Source organism: Terrapene carolina, unplaced genomic scaffold (assembly GCF_002925995.2).
Source record: "Terrapene carolina triunguis isolate 2854851 unplaced genomic scaffold, T_m_triunguis-2.0 Scaffold18, whole genome shotgun sequence".
In the NCBI taxonomy this organism is placed as follows: Eukaryota; Metazoa; Chordata; order Testudines; family Emydidae; genus Terrapene; species Terrapene triunguis.
In genome coordinates this window covers 3863486-3881138 of record NW_020664369.1, presented here as the reverse complement: position 1 = coordinate 3881138, position 17653 = coordinate 3863486, and the positions used below count along the sequence as shown (strand labels likewise).

The 17653-nt window shown below is 39.7% G+C and overlaps 1 protein-coding gene across 1 annotated transcript in view; it reads left to right on the top strand.

Annotated features, from left to right (window-relative positions):
* LOC113407071 (diacylglycerol kinase eta-like) overlaps nt 1-17653 on the top strand; it is a 269427-nt gene that overhangs the window by 218090 nt on the left and 33684 nt on the right. The window contains exons 17-24 of the mRNA XM_026654677.2: nt 1588-1722; nt 3522-3639; nt 4417-4527; nt 4689-4785; nt 8063-8170; nt 12459-12572; nt 12859-12993; nt 14695-14861. Of these exons, the coding sequence (XP_026510462.1) occupies nt 1588-1722; nt 3522-3639; nt 4417-4527; nt 4689-4785; nt 8063-8170; nt 12459-12572; nt 12859-12993; nt 14695-14861 (985 nt within the window). The remainder of the gene's footprint in view (nt 1-1587; nt 1723-3521; nt 3640-4416; nt 4528-4688; nt 4786-8062; nt 8171-12458; nt 12573-12858; nt 12994-14694; nt 14862-17653) is intronic.

Sequence of the window (17653 nt, the reverse complement as noted above, 5' to 3'; positions counted from 1 at the left end):
TCTCACACAGATTGTGGAGCACACAGCAAGCTGCAATAACGATGGGGATATTGGTTTCACTGAGATCACAGCGAGTGAGTAAGCTTCTCCATCTCCCTTTGAGACGGCCAAAAGCACACTCCACCACCATTCTGCACTTGCTCAGACGGTAGTTGAACAGTTCTTTTTCTGTGTCCAGGGCGCCAGTATAGGGCTTCATGAGCCAGGGCATTAGCGGGTAGGCTGGGTCCCCGAGGATCACTGTAGGCATCTCCACATCCCCAACAGTTATCTTGTGGTCCGGGAAGTAAATACCTTCCTGCAGCCGTCTAAACAGACCAGAGTTCCTGAACACGCGAGCGTCATGAACCTTGCCCGGCCATCCGACGTAGATGTTTGTAAACCGTCCCCGATGGTCCACCAGTGCTTGCAGCACCATTGAAAAGTAGCCCTTTCTATTGATGTACTGGCTGGCCTGGTGGTCCGGTCCCAGGATAGGGATGTGAGTCCCATCGATAGCCCCACCGCAGTTTGGGAATCCCATCGCGGCGAAGCCATCTATGATGGCCTGCGCGTTTCCCAGGGTCACTACCTTTGACAGCAGTACCTTGACGATTGCCTTGGCTACTTGCATGACAACAACCCCCACGGTAGATTTGCCCACACCAAAGTGGTTCGCGACTGACCGGTAGCTGTCCGGCGTTGCAAGCTTCCAGAGGGCTATGGCCACTCGCTTCTGGACAGTGAGGGCTGCTCGCATGCGGGTGTCCTTGCGCTTCAGGGCAGGGGACAGCAACTCACAAAGTTCGAGGAAAGTCCCCTTCCGCATGCGAAAGTTTCGCAGCCACTGGGATTCATCCCAGACCTGAAGCACTATACGGTCCCACCAGTCCGTGCTTGTTTCCCGGGCCCAGAATCGCCGTTCAACAAAATCCACATGCCCCATTGCCAACGTCATGTCCTGGGCGCTGGGGCTCGTGGTTTCTGACAGCTCTGTGCCACTCTCCGACTTCAGGCTCTCACGGCGGTGCCGTAGCCTCCTCGCCCGATTTCTCTGCATCTGCCTCAGGGAAAGGTGTATGATAAGCTGCGAGGTGTTGAGAACGGCCACAAGTGCAGCGATGGTCGCAGCGTGATCCATGATCGCAGTGCTGTGGCGTCCGCGCTGTCACTGACCAGAAAAGTGCGCGAACTGATTTCCCGCCGGCGCTTTCATGGAGGGAGGGAGGGCGTTAGTGACGGACGGATGACGACAAATTTTTTTTACCCAGAAGGCATTGGCGGCTCGACCCAGAATTCCGATGGGCAGCGGGGACTGCGGGAACTGTGGGATAGCTGCCCACAGTGCACCGCTTCCAATATCGACGCTCGCCCCGTTAGTGTGGACTCACAAAGTCGAATTACTGTCCTTAGTGTGTCCTTAGTGTGGACACACACGTTCGACTTTGCAATATCGATTCCACATATTCGATTTAAGTAAAATCGAATTACCCTCGTAGTGTAGACATACCCTTAGATAAGCATATATGCAATTGTATCTACAATTTGTGTGTGGGTGTATATTTAGTTCTAACTTTGTTATTTCTTCTTCTTCTTTTTTTGGCATAGTTAAAGCTGCACCAAAATCTCCAGATCGACATACAAGTCGGGGCATCCCCTCTCATACTGGCTCTTTCTCTGCCCCAGCTGTGGCAGCCGGTAAAGAAAACCTCCCTGTACTTAACACCAGGATAATCTGCCCAGGTAATGATATTCTGAACTCCATTAGTCCTTTCAGTATCTTGCTATATGCCACAATTAGTTGTTAAATAATAATACATTGCACTTACATAGTGTCTTCCACCCAGAGATGTCAAAGAACTTTACAAATATTAGTGAATTAATATGCATAACCTCTTTGTGTGGTACCATAGAGAATGTATGTTAATTGAAAATACTTCTGGTCACTGTCCTGAGCACCAGACACATTACAAAAGCATTGCACTTGGTTTGGGGAATGAGGAGCAGAAATGGGAAGGCTGTGTTCATCGTGGAATCAAAGGAACCTTGCTCCCCTAGTGGATGAAGGCTGTGCTAGCCTAGTAAGAGGCTAAGGGCCAGAGTCAGTTAAGAAATGATCTTTTGACTGAATGAAATGCCAAGGGGACATACCTGTCAGTAAAAATATAAATTAAACTGTAAAAAGGTACTTTGCAACAATAGCAGTTAGGAAATCTGTACACATCCCAAAGTAAAAATGTATACCAGAAAGCATTGCTAAAACACTGGCTTAATGAACTTTCATTATCAGTATTAACAATATATATTGAAACTAAGCATGTACTGTTTGTAGATCACTTTAACTAAAAGCTTTTGAAAGCAAATTTCTATCTGCATTAATTAAACATAGTTGTGCATGTTACTTTGATATTAGCCAAAATGGGCATGGCAGGGTTGCCAACTTTCCAGTGGGCAAAGCTAATCAGGCTCTGACCGTTCCCATGGTAGAAACACGAATTGTTTCTTAGCTCATTAATCAAATTCTCCCTGCCAGCCTCTCCTCTTCTGTCTTCCTTATTTATTTTCATTTAACTTGTATTTCTGTGTTCTTACACCTGCCTGTCTCTCTCTTTCCTCCCCATCCCATCTGACTTCTGGCTTTCTGTTCTCTAGTCCCCTTGCCCTCATTTTTTCACCCATACTTGTTTGTTCTGTCTGCTTTGTCCTTCTCTCACTTGCCTTCAACCCCTTCCTCCCTGTCTAGGAGATCAAAGTGGTGGCTTTATAGATTCATAGATTCATAGATTCTAGGACTGGAAGGGACCTCGAGAGGTCATCGAGTCCAGTCCCCCGCCCGCATGGCAGGACCAAATACTGTCTAGACCATCCCTGATAGACATTTATCTAACCTACTCTTAAATATCTCCAGAGATGGAGATTCCACAACCTCCCTAGGCAATTTGTTCCAGTGTTTAACCACCCTGACAGTTAGGAACTTTGTCATTTACATGTTTTGCAGAGAAGTTCTCTTGTGTAAAAGGTTGGTAAGGGAAGAACTCCCTGTTGAACGTACATTTATCAAGCCAAATTAAGGAGTTAAGCATTTCTCAAAGATTCTAAATGAGCTGATAGGCTGCATGAACAATGATCCCACTGTGGAAGCCTGCCCCCCCAACTCCTCCCAAAACCAACCCGAAGTAATGAAATAGTTTGGAGACTGGGTGACTGGACTAAGAGATGAAAAATATGGGAACCTTCAGTGGCATTAGGTGATTACTGTGCAATCTGTCACCTCCGTAGTCTTGGATTGAAATCGTGACATTTTTCTCCAGTGGTGGACAGTGAACCCCACCACCGAATTCAACTCAGTTGCCTTTCTGCTCAAGAGAGGCCAAAACTGGAAGAGAGAGGTAATGTAGGTAAGAACTTAGGTGCAGTAGCAGAGCTGTCTGAGAAAGCGCACTTCCTGTCCATCCTGTGCTTGGCTATAGACAATACTATCTCTCAGAATTGCATGCGTTATATTAACAAATATTGTTTTGTTTCTGTGTTTTCTCCTTCAGGTTTAAGAGCTGGATTAGCGGCCTCTATTGCGGGGAGTTCAATTATCAGCAAAATGTTACTTTCAAACATTGATCCATTTGGTGCTACTCCATTTATTGACCCTGATCCAGATTCACTGTAAGAAAATCTCCTTGTTTTCTCAAATTGACTGTGTTGGGGTTCAGTCTCTTTTCCTTAATCATTTCTTTAGGAAATTGTACTTTGTAATTACTAGAATGAATAACGCAAGCCTTGAAGCACAATTTTTATAGATAATAATGCTCAATAAATTCAAAGAGCCAGATGGTGTCTTTTAGGCAGAGGCCCTGAGTTAAAGGCAGTGCAGAGTTGCATTGCTACAGCAGGATTACTGGAAGGCATTGTGACCAATGGAGCTTCTTGATACACACATGAACCATGTTCTCTGTCCACCTTAGGAGCATGCAACCTCCTCCACCACGGGCAAGCTCCCCTAGGTAGGGGTGTGGAAGTAAGGCCCTGTCTCTTCTGTTCCTTTTGAGGTGACTTACACTCCATGGTCCCTGTGACTGCTATAGAGTGGAAGGATGCTCCAGTGGTTATGGCACCAGCCTAGAACTTGGGAGATCTGGGCTCAATTTCCTGCTCCATCACAGACTTCCTGTGTGCCTCAGTTTGCCATCTGTAAAATAGGGATAATAGCACTTCCCTATCTTCCAGGGGTGTTGTGAGTTTAAATACATTAAAGTTTGTGAGGTGTTCAGGTACTGAGTAATGGGGCCACATAAGTATCTAAGATCAATCAATCAAATGCTTTGCACCCTGCCTCGGTCATGTGCCTGTGCTAGGGCCAGCCACAATCTTGCTCAAAGCCCTAAAGTAATTGTTCAGATAACTTCATAAGTGGATACTTACATATATGTATTCTTTTCACAGGGAAGGATATTCAGAAAAATGTGTCATGAACAACTACTTTGGAATTGGATTAGATGCAAAAATTTCATTAGAATTTAATAATAAACGAGAGGAACACCCTGAAAAGTGCCGGTAATGGAGTTCTTAGTGATAAAGCAGAGGCATTTAATTTTTCTTAATGTTGTTATTCTGTTTGCTTTATTTTATATCCTTAACTTTTGACTCTTTCTACAGCTTTGATACATAACAAATTGCATGCTTCAGTATATGAATTTTTACTTACTTATTTCCAGAAGCCGGACGAAGAACATGATGTGGTATGGGGTGCTTGGTACCAAAGAGTTACTGCAAAGAACCTATAAGAACTTAGAACAAAAAGTTCAGCTTGAGGTAATATTTATTTTATTTACAGATTTGATGAGTTTTTGCCATTAAAATTTACAGTGCAGAACATGGGGATCATCTTGAAATATCTCACTTGTTTTGAACCTAACAAGTTAGGTGAAACTATGAAAAATCTGTCCCCCATAAATGTAATCTATGAAATGCGGTGGATGAGAAGTTAATCACAATGTGAATCCTTGGACACACAATAAGTATTTTGAAATGTGCAAAAGTATGGCATTTAATGTTTCTGAATAACTTTTATCATTGTCACTATAATATATAATTAAAGAGACAATAGACTCTAAGGGATCTGTTTTCTCAATATTCATCTCTCACTGACACCAATAAGAGGTTTTTGGGGGGCTTTTGGGACACACTGAATGGAGAGTAGGTCTCAAGAACAACAATATACATTACGGAAAAAAAAAATCATTAATCCTATCAGGTTGGTTTAGCTTGTATGGAAGCTGACTAAATGTCTATACGAAGTACCTAATAAACATCTTGGAAAAGAAGGCTTAAGAATGATTAAAAACGACTTCATCATAAATGACAGATGAATTTAGTACATAAAGAATTTAGTATATAAAGAACCAGGGCATTTAGAGAGACTTTCCTAATTCCAATATTGAGGGAACTGTGTAGAAGTAGGAAGATATTGTGTCTTGCCACAACACAGATACATGTATAAATCAATTCAATCTGGCTAGTTCCTACTCTAGTTCTAAAACCAAATTTAAGCCTTTTTCAAAATACTGGGAACTTGAAAAAGACATTAATGCCTAACAAGTTCAGATGTAGCAAGAGATTAGCTGTGATACAAGTCTGGGAAATGATTACATAAGTTTTCTTCCAAAGTTTGATGGGGGAAGGAAAGAACATGCATTGTCCTTTTCTTTGTGGTAAATATTTTATCTGAAAGTTCATGTTATTTATATGAAGATATCTGTTAAGCTGAGGGAGTAATTTTAATTTATTGTAACTCTCTTTCTCTTGAGTGCGCTTTAGAAGGGTTTAGTATTATAGAAGCAAGTTTCCATTATCTAAGGATTTAGCAATTATCTAGAAATTGTGCTGTAGTTAGTGAAGATGATGATAGGAAAGAACATTATGTATGCTCCAGGTAGATTTCTAATTTAAGAACTTGCAAATGTAACATTTCTTTTGAATAAGATATATTTTAGCATTCAAATCTGACCTTTTCATAATTATTTCTGAATATTTTTGGAAGTAGAAAAGTCTGTGGAAGTTTCATATTTAGTATTGTCTTACATAATGATATGTGTTATGTGCTGTGATAAAATACACAGCATTGAAGAGTGATATAAAATTAGTCCTTTTCAAGAGTTAGAACTAATCATATACTATAACTCACAAGTGGAACAGTCACATCTATTAATTTCATGCCATACTTTGGATACTGTCATATTTTAAGCTTTTATATTTTGAATTGCTGCTAAAGTGGAATAATATAAAACCAGAGATCACAGGTGCTACTAAGCATATTTCTAATACATTTTGGGCCACTTTTTCAGAAGTGGGTTCAATATGTTGTACTTCCAAAACTGTTCTCACACTGACTCCAGGGTTACTTTTTAGCAGCAGACAGAGTTGTTTAAGTATTTTAGGGGATAGGGGATGTAGAAAGAGGGACTGCTCCAGAGACTGTTTGCATGTTCGGAATTTCATGAGTATCTTCTGACTGGCTGTTTTTCTGTAAATTGTCAGAAGTGGACAATGCAAAGTACAAGGGAAATGGTGAAAGAAATCTTTTCATCAGGAGATAGCAATTGGACATGAACAGTTCAGGGCACTGAGACATATATACAAGTGAAGCCAAGCATATAAGCACAAACAAGACTTTTGCTTAACTCCACCTTTCTCATTGTGCTTGTTTATTAAATCCTTTCCCTCCATCTTTCATTGTTTGTCTGATTATATTGTAAGCACTTCAGGGTAGGAAACTGTCTTCTTGCATATTTAGAAAAGGATCTAGTATACTTTGGATGCTACGTAAATAATAATAGTTTAGCAAGACTATGAATATCTCTGCAGGGTGGGATTCTAATTATCCAATGGGTGAATGACGCCTTTTTTGAAATAATGAGAGATGAAGGTGGCAACATCCAATGAAATCTCAAGTTTAAAGTGAAATCTCACAATAAGTACTTTTTCTCATTTTTCATAGCAATTTTTTTCTAGGCTTTATCCCAGAGTTAACAAGTAGATATGCTGCAATGGCTTCTGTCATTATGTGGTTGACAAATGGAATGCTACCGTGTATTAGTTTATTTAAGAAAGTAGTATTCCTCTTTTTATATATTCTTACATAGCTTTTTACATTTTATTAACATTGTATACATTGTTTAAACATATTAATTTAATAATTTTTCATTTTATATTTATGCTTATAATATTTTGTATGCTCATTTGACCTCTTTTCATTGCAGTAGTGTAGTTATTTTTCCAGTGATGAGATTCTAATTGCAACTAAAAGATGCTATCTGCTGTTGGTAGTATTTCTGGTTAGAAGAGAGTAGACATGCTGGACCATATGCACCAAGATCAGTCCTGATAGCCCAGTATCCTGTCATTGGCAGCAGCCAGCCCCATATGCTTCAGGAGAAGGTGCAAGAAACCTCCAAATTCCTAGTAGTTAGAGATTGACATATAAATGCATAAAGTTACTGCTGGGAACTTGAGCAAATTTCTATGAAGGGACAGAGGCTTGGTCTACACTCACCCCCCAAATCGAACTAAGGTACGCAACTTCAGCTACGTGAATAACGTAGCTGAAGTTCGAAGTACCTTAGTTCGATCTTACCTCGGTCCACACGCGGCAGGCAGGCTCCCCCGTCGACTCCGCGGTACTCCTCTCGTCTAGCTGGAGTACCGCAGTCGACGGCGAGCACTTCCGGGTTCGACTTATCGCGTCCAGACAAGACGCGATAAGTCGAACCCAGAACATCGATTGCCAGCCGCCGAACTAGCGGCTGGGTGTAGACATACCCAGAGAGAGTTACCTTTTGACACTGTTGCAGATATTTGTAGCTCAAATATTTTGTAGTTTAAGAAAAAATCTTGATTAGTGTGTGAAGAATAGATTCATGCAGAGCTACTCCACGTCATAGGAAAAATAGACTCATATAGAGCTACTAATGCAATATTGACTTTAGCTTCCATTGCTGACTCTGTTGAAATGCTTTGTGAATTAGAAATGGTTGATTACTTTATCAGGTCATTTGTCTTACATTCTCACATAGGTTTTTATGCATTACAGTGTGATGGACAATACATCCCCCTCCCCAGTCTTCAAGGCATAGCTGTGCTAAACATTCCAAGCTATGCTGGTGGGACTAATTTCTGGGGTGGAACCAAAGAGGATGATGTAAGTAACATTAAAGAAAAGTAACCTTTGGAAACAAAAATTACAAAAAGCACTTTGCACTATTGTTGTTCTCATTTAATTGTAATAGTATTGGTATATAGTCTGGATAACTATCAGGAAGCTATTGTTCCGTAAGGTGGTTTCAGTTTAGAAATGTGTGTACTCTTGCATTAAGTTTTGCCATTTTTACTGAAAATATGTCACTTTGATTTTCATTTTATTTTTTCTTTCCTTTCTTTTTTCTTTCCTTTCTCCTCCCCTTAAGGTCACCAAAATTTCCAAATAGGGCTCAATACTTAAAGAATATATGGCTATAAAGATGGAATTTTTAGACATGACTCCTTTACAAACAATGATGAAAGTTAATAGCAATTCCTCTCCTCTTTTATGTACTAGTTGATGATCTGCTATAATCAAGGTTTCCCAGTGCACGCACTTTATGTGCACTATATCCAACAGAAAAGGGAGCTGGCCAACTGTATCACTCCAACAGCTTATATCTTCATTTTGCTCCTATTCTTTAAAAAGCTGTAGGTGGATTGGTGAATCTGAAAACAGGGACTGAGAACAAATTAACTGAAGAGAGGATTAAAAATTGTAGAATCCTTTAATTACCTTTTTCTGTGTCTATATCTTGTATATATTGTTGCCAGTAAGCTTATGGACTGATCCAAAATGGTCCTTTTTTTTTTTCTTGACAGACCTTATACTGCACAGACACTTTACTACATACACTACTGTTTCACTGCTTTGAGGGTATGCCAGATGGGATTCTTACTGTTGAAGTGTACTTTATGCACAAATGATCTAGTGTGATTGCTGTGGGATTACCATAATTTTGAATTTCCTGATTTAATGTGTGTGAAGTCTGAATCACAGCATTGCTTTGACATGGTTTTGTACATTTAATTATCATTTAAAATTAGACTTATTAGTAAGATTGTGTTTTAACATAGACTATCCCTAACATTTCCCCCGAAGTGCTTAACTTTCTTACTGTTCACAATCTCACACCCCTTTTTTCCCCCTTCTTCAAAATCAAAAACATTATTTCATATTCTTTGGAGTCTTTTTCCTATTCATAGTACAAGTCTTTTGAGCATGGCAGTCAGCTCAAGCTGCATTTGAGTAAAGATATCTAGCATTTTGGTGGCCTCCATATTCATGTTTGCAGCATGGAAGTTTCCCTAACATCCATTCAGGTTACATTCAGGAATTTTTGCTTTTTTTCCCAGAGAGTCAAGAAAGAGAGGAAGACTGTTCTAGCAATCATATTTGTATGCAGCACACATGTATGTCTGGGAGCAACCTTGTTGCTACTCATAATCAAACGTGTCACGAAGGTGACACATTTATTCTGTGGGAGGTTAGGTGCACAACTCACTGCTCTTCGTGCTGTCTCAGGTGACTGATCAACAGAGCAATACTGACGGTAGTCTTTGAGAGGTTGCTGGTTCTGCTTATCTGGACAGAAGAAAGTCGCTGTCTTGACTGCGATGTCTATTCCTAAAATATTGCTCAGTGAACCTGGCTGCGTTTACCACAACACACTTACTGAATTTTGTATATGGGGAGTTATCCCAGGGAGTTTGTTAGTTTGGAAAGAACAGGGAGATTAGAAGCAGAACCCACGGGGGGAAAGGGGGTGTGCTAATCCTTGAATTTGAATTCTTAGAAGACTGTTATTTCTTTTGTTGTTGTTGGGGAAAAAAGCACGCTACAGAAGTTCTATGCAAGTAAATTATACATGCAGAGAAACCAGAATATAACAACACCCATCCCTGCACTAAAGATAAAACACAAGCTAAATGGGCTTTTGTAAACAAGCAGGGGGAATGGAATTCATCCCAATTTGTGAGTAGGCTGTAATCCAGTTCCTGGGAAGATGGAAAAGTGATATCCTGGAGTAATTTCAGGTCCACTGGTTACAAGCAAAGGACAAATTGAGGGGGCAAATGCAGGGGCATGCCATCTGTGTTATGCCAGGCAAGCATTGCATGCCTCAGAATTCAAATGTGGTCCAAAAAGGCATCCTCCTCAGTTCACACTGTATGGAGGATGCCATTTTGTGGAATGTCACTAAAAAGGCCGGGGGCGTGGCTCAGTGTTCATGTCACACTCCCTGTCAGTACCCAGCCCAAGCTTGGGAAACTAATGATCCAACCAGCAGACCACATTCAGTGATGAATCCTGGTAATGTGCCACCTGAGGCATGTTGTGCATATGCTAAGAAGGAGACTAAAAAGGCATGCCACCACAGAACTGAATACAGTACACAAGGTTTTAATAATTTGCTATTATGTAAGTAAAGAAGGGAACATCTCTCTTTGCCTGACTTGATGAGTCGGTAATTATTAATAAGACATCATGCCTTTGTACATTTCTGGCAGATCATTAGATTAACTGCACTATAGAGGTTTAACAAGCTGTACTTCTGGCCCTATCAACTTTTCATCAACAAAAAGAATGTATGGAGTAAAGCCACTTAACCAATATAATGCCTACAGACCTCACAAGACTAGCCAGCAATACCTAGCAGCCTGTATTCAGTTAGGAACTTTTGGACAAGTTTGCATTGCTCTTCAGTTGGATAAGCAACGGACAATTTATCTGTCATATTAAAAAGTTGTTGCATGTCTCAGTAAAAATGTCACCACAAGCCACTGCCCAAATTCCTAGGCCAAGCCAGACCAGGCTTACTTCAAAAAGAGATGATGAACTGGCCGGTTTATTGCTCATGTGCAAGTACCACATGCGGTGTAGAGGCCTTCTTGCGTGACTCTTCTGTCCAGGACACTCTTGTTTCCCTGTTCAGGCCCTGGCATGAGCACTCACTGTAGAAGTTAATTGCACTTTTTAAAATGTATGGTAAAGGTTTTTATACAGATGGTATGCTACAAATGCATTTCTAATATACACTTATAAGAAAAGCTTTCACTGATTCTACAATGCACATTACAAAGTAATATTACCACAAAGAGATTGAAGTACACTAAAGTAGAAAAAGAACACTACATATTAACACACGTCAATCTAGTCACCACCTATTAATTTAAATTTAAAAGAGAAAAAACATCCAGCTTTAGTCTCATCCAGCTAAAGAGGAATCCAAAAGATTCACCAAATTAATAAGTGTTAAAAAACATAAACAAAGTCTCACATTAAATTACTCAGTATCTCTAAAGGATGTTTCTTCAGTTAATTCATCATATTTAGTATCTTGATTTTTCTTTTAAAAAGTGGAAGGCTGGTCTGTATCATAGAGCAGAAAAGTTAAACCATCATAGATAATTGTGCCATGCTTTGAAACAGCATAATAATTTCATCTCTGTTTTTTTAAGAATAATTTTAGGGATGAAAGAAATGCTTTCATTTTTTTCTTAAAGGCAAATAAACTGAAGCTGGATATATCAAAAGTTACTTGAAATAGAAAAAGAAGGAGAAGCACCTGGCAAAGAATAATCTTTTTGTTCTATATTCATGTAAGACATTTGCATGCCCTTGATGATGAGGGTCATATAATATCCTAGAGAGAGAGAAACTTTATTTTAGGGAACTGCCAAGCTAATGTACAAAATCTGCTTTCAATGTTAGGTCCTGGTCCTGCAAAGACTTACTCATGTGCTTAACTTTTATGCCCTGTGATTTGTCCAATTGAAATCAACGGACATGTACTTAAGTCTTTGCTGGATTGGGGCATTAGTTTGATACAAAAACAGAATGTTCAAGTAAAGTTTTCATTATTAAAACAGGTAAATTTTATGAGATTCTTCTTCAGCATTAAATGAAGTGGCATTGACACTTCATTTACCAATATAGATTTTGAAGATGGTCTAAAGAGAATTCTGGACAAAGAAAGATAAGCACTTTTGAGCTCTGTTAAAATAAATGTCCTTCTTAATTGCTCTTGGACTTTAGAAATATTGACCAATTGAAGATTAGCATAGTTATGTTTGCCACATTAATCTTGAGTTGCTTAACATTTCTCAGTATGTGCATTTAAACCCGCCACCAACCTTATATATGGATAATGTACTGTGGCTTTCAAGTACTTTAATTGCCATTATGACCACCCTTGTTATGACAGTCCTTTGCTATGTTCAAGTGATGGTATAATTTATATATACTTGAATCTAGAATTTTATTTTTCAAATACATTAGTTCTACTATTTAAATACCTAAAGTGTGGTTGGAATTGCACCAGACATAAAAGGAGACAGAATCCCTGCACTGTGTAGATTGCAATAAGAGCTCAGAGTCTAATATTGATATTTTCTTTTCCTCTCAGATATTTGGGGCACCATCATTTGATGACAAAATCTTAGAAGTTGTTGCGGTATTTGGCAGCATGCAGATGGCAGTTTCAAGAGTCATCAAATTGCAGCACCACAGAATAGCTCAGGTATGTGTCTTGTTGGAAAGCAACCAAGATAGCTGGCATGCTGGGAGGCTGCAGAGAAAAGAGGTAGTCTAGACAACTACTGCATTATACATGAATAAAATATTGACTTTGTTTTAATTTTAACGGGTAACAAGTCATCATAAATGCTGAATGAAATACAACAGTGTTTTACCCTCAAGACAAACCTGGATAGAAGCCACAGCTCCCAACAACCAGTCTAATGCAGGTGGACTGTCAATTTCATTAATATATTATTCTGTGAACTAACATGTTTACTCTCTTTCAGTGTCGGTCAGTAAAGATCACCATACTTGGAGATGAAGGGGTACCAGTGCAAGTAGATGGAGAGGCATGGATCCAGCCCCCAGGAGTTATTAAAATTGTACATAAAAACAGAGCTCAGATGCTAACACGAGACAGAGTAAGTTATAGAAAGCATTTTATCTTTTGTATGGGATACTTCATTAGTGCCATTATTATAACAACTTGGTTCTGTTATAACAAGAGAAAATAGCTTATGAAATAATAAATAAAAGGTTGGTACAGATATGTTCTTGTACACAAATAGCTTAACTCTTATCTTTGTCACCTGCTAGAATGTCTGACCATAACAGTATTTCTTTTTTTGATGAGATGAAATCCTCAAACTTCCAGGAGGAAACGTTCTGATTATCTGTCTTTGTCTGTAGTACTATGTATACTTTTGTATAAACATAAGAGTATTAGTGACTATAATATACTTTCTCTTTCAGATACTAGCTTTGTACTTTATCATAAATTGGAAGTTTTAGCTGCAATTACATAGGTAATAAGGTATATAACGTGCCTTCTTCATGACTGCCACAGCAAGATCGCATGCCCTGCCAAATAGTAACAGAACCCATTTCAAACCAATTAGCCTCTGGGGGAATGTTCACTATTCTACCATTCTAGAATCAAGGGTGTAAACCAGGGGTGGGCAAACTTTTTGGCCTAAGGGCCACATCTGGGTGAGGAAATTGTATGCAGGGCCATGAATGTAGGGCTGGGACAGGGGGTTGGGTGCAGGAGGGAGTGCGGGGTGTGGGAGGGAGCTCAGGGCAGGGGGTTGGGGTGCAGGAGGGGTGTGGGGTGCAGCAGGAGGCTCAGGGCAGGTGGTTGGGGGCTCAGGGCAGGGGGTTGGGGTGCAGGAGGGGTGCGGCAGGAGGTTAGGGGGCTCAGTGCAGGGGGTTCAGAGTGTGGGCTCCGGCCCAGCGCCACTTACCTCGAGTGGCTCTGGGGTGGCAGCGGCACGCAGCAGGGCTAAGGCAGGCTCCCTGCCTACCCTGGCCCCGCGCCTCTCCTGGAAGTGGCCAGCATGTCCGGGGGTGGGGTGGGGCAGGCAGCTCCGCAGCACGCTGCCCTCACCTGTGGGTACTATCCCCAAAGCTCCCATTGGCCGCGGTTTCCCGTTCCCGGCCAATCGGAGCTGCAGGGGCGTGAGGAGGGAGGACAGTGCCTGCAGGTGAGGGCAATGCACGGAGCCCTCTGCCTCCCCGTCCCCTAGGGGCCGCAGGGATGTGGTGCCGGCTGCTTCCTGGAGCGGCATGGGGCCAGGGCAGGCCGGATTGAAAGTCCTGAGGGGCCAGATCCGGCCTGCGGGATGTAGTTTGCCCTCCCCTGGTGTAAATGCTCCTAACTTCCCCATAGTTCCTCTGTCCATTGGCCTGAGTGGATGCTGAATTCAGTCCTCTCCCTTCATCATGACTTGTGTTATGATAGCTACTTTGTTGTTTAAAGCAAGTTTGTTAGGGCTTTTTTTTTTTTTTTCTTGTTTTCATGTTTGGACTCTGCATGACTGTTAGATTCCCACTGTGCTCAGCATAAGGTTCAGAACATCTTGTCCTGACAAAGAATGCCTACAGTAATGTCTTCATGTAAATTTGTCTCTAACAGCATATTTTACGGAGGACAGGGGAGAGATGTTACTCACAGAAGAAACTGTTGTTCTCTAAATTTAGTTTTAAAAACTAATCTTAACACCATTTATAGTGTGGAGTATTTGTAATATTTATGTAAAATGATGTACCAATCTGTGTGCCTAATAAGATGAAATAAAAAATGGCAAGTACTGTCAGCTAATGTATCATACCATTTTCATCAGGCTTTTGAAAATACCCTAAAGTCTTGGGAAGACAAACAGAAGTATGATTCCTGCAAACCTGTCCTTCGATCTCACTTGTACCCTCAACAGGCTGTTGAGTTGGCTATGGAAGAAGAAGTTGCACAGATCCAGCTGTGTTCACAAGCTGCAGAAGAACTTATTACCAGGTACAGTAGAACAAATGGGTTAGTAGCATACTCCCCAAGGTAAAATTATTTATAAAACTGAGGGTATTTCTATATTCTGACTGAAGATTTGTTATCACAGTATCAGTATTTTTAAAAGTCTATTTTATATACTATAGCAGATCAGCAAATGTTGTTTTCTCCCATGAAAATTTGTGACTTTGTGTTGATAAATCAAACATTTTCTGCCAAAAACTGAATGGTTTTCAATGTTTGTCCAGAGAGTTTTTGATGAAAACTCAGCACTTTCTGCAGAAAGCAGACACTTTTCACAAAAATACTTGTTTAGTTGAACATATAATTTTCTGACCAAAAATTGTTCAGTTGGCCCTGTTGCATACATATAATAATACACACCTTTGATATTTTATTTTCTGATAATCAAAGTAGGTTTAGCCATATAACTTCTTTTTCAGATATCACTGTTTTAAACTCATAGATGTACCATTTCTCAGAGCTAGAAAGTACAATAAAATAGTGATACTCATCTGTTTTCTTTGTCTGCAGTAGATGAGACCATAATTATTGGGTTTGTATATTAAAGCTATCTAGTGGGTAACTGTTAACATTAATGAGAGAGAGGTAACAAGTGATGGAAAAGTTATAAATGCACGGAATCTATTCATGTTATATTTGGCTCCATACTTATCATCAGCAAATGAAAATGATTATCTTTCTTATGCCTAACTATTAATAATAAATGATACATTAAAGTTAAAAATATACTGTTGTTACTGGATTGAGTTTTTGGAGGTCACCAAAATGTTACATTTAAATCCAAAACACATCCTAACTGTGCATGTGAGAAATGTATAAAAATACACACATATACAACTCATACGTGGAGGTGACATCCATGTGATAAACTGCACAGTACATCAAACACATGCTGATAACCACCTCATCTTCAAAAAGCCACGAATTAAAAGAAAAGTTCTTCTATAGAAAAGTTCTTCCTTTCCCCCTCAGATGTAGAATTTCCCCCCGAAATTATGCCTGTCCTAGGCTCAGAAATGAAAGGATTCAATCCTGGGCCAGTAACAGCCTCTTAGTATGATCTCTGAATCTATGAACAATTCTGTGCATAAAATACAAAGGGTTTTAATCTCTGATATCTTGTGGCTCCTCATGTGTTCAATCCTTAGCATTTTTTCTCAGGCTTATGAAACATTTTCCTATCCCTCCATCCTCCCATCTGCCAAACTTTTTTTCTCTAATGACTTCTATTCCTTACCCCAACACAAAAAAATGTGTGTCTTCCAGTCACCCAATTATCTGTATTAATGAAAATGTACAGCACAGTTGCTGCTTTTATAAAACACTTTTTTAAACATAAACACAGTCTTAACTCTTAAACTACTGAACAATTAAATATTTGTAGGAACCAAGTCTAAGCAAGTCTAATTGTCCGATAAACCCTTCGTATCTTTTTGTGTACATATTCATTGTTATGAGAGTTCGCATTCTGCTGGAAGTCCCAAGGGTCTCTTGACTGTTGATCAGTTGAAGTTTTGCCCTTCAGGGGCTCATGGGTGGCTAAATCTGCTGAAATCTTTTCTTCACAAGAACAATGAAGAATTTCTAGTAGTTTGTATCATTTCAGCAAGGCTTTGCTGTTCCTTTCTCAGTTCCAAATCAGCCCAAAGTTCCAAATCAGTTACAAGTTGGAATGATTTGTTTCGGCTATTAATTTGAAAACTCCAAGCTGTATGAAACCAGTGTTGTATCCAGCGACCTACTAAAGAAATCCACTTTGAATTTAAATTTTAAAATCATATATTTTCCCATCCTCCCATTCAGAATCAAACACAAACTAATCCCTTTTTGCTTTCTTGTCTCAGGAAAATCAAATGATACATCCAATTCTTTTGCCTTCTCAGGGCTCGTCTAGACAGGGACACTGAGGAAAATTGATCCGAATTAACTAAAGGTGTGAATTTAAAGTAAATTAATTAAACTGTATTAAAACATGGTGTGGATGCTGTTATTCAAAATTAAAGTGGCCTTAATTTGGTTCAGTTTAATTCACTTTGGAAGTGAATTAAGCTAAATTGAATTAAGGACACTTTAATTCTGAGTAAGAGCATCCACATGGGTTTAATGTGGTTTAACTAATCCACATTAAAAGTTAATTAAGATTAACCTTCTGAGTGTCCCCAAGTAGACAAGCCCACAGTTGCATGCTCAAAATCATTTCCTCTATGTGGCAGAGGAATTCCATCCATTGAATCATTCTGCATTAACTTGCTGCCAAGGCTCACTTCAACAAGAACATCATACCAAGGTACACAAGGGCCACACTTTATTTAGAATCGTGGTAATGTCAGCTTGGAGCTAAAATGCTGTTGGTTTCAATATTTTCCAAATCTTGAGCAATGCATCCAAAAAACTATTTTTGGCTGATAGTGATAGGCCTACACAGAACTGATTCTGCTCTCTCACTCAGCCCCAGAACCCATTTCCCCCTAAAACGCAAGATTTTTTTAAGAAAGGGAAAATTCAGTTTTCACAGAAACACCCCACTTTTTTAAAAAAAACTACATTTTTATTGAGTCACAAACATTTTTAAAAGCCACCAGCAAAGTTTATAAGACATTTTAATTCCCCAAATCACCACTCATCTTTTTCCGGGCAACTTCCAAGGCTCTTTTATTTTTACATGAGACACCCCTTGAAAAACAAAGAAAAGGCCCACTAAGAATTCCTTATGTTTTTTTTTAAATAAAGGCCCTATGCTTTCAAAGAAGCAAATGTTTGTTTTTATAAAAGTATTT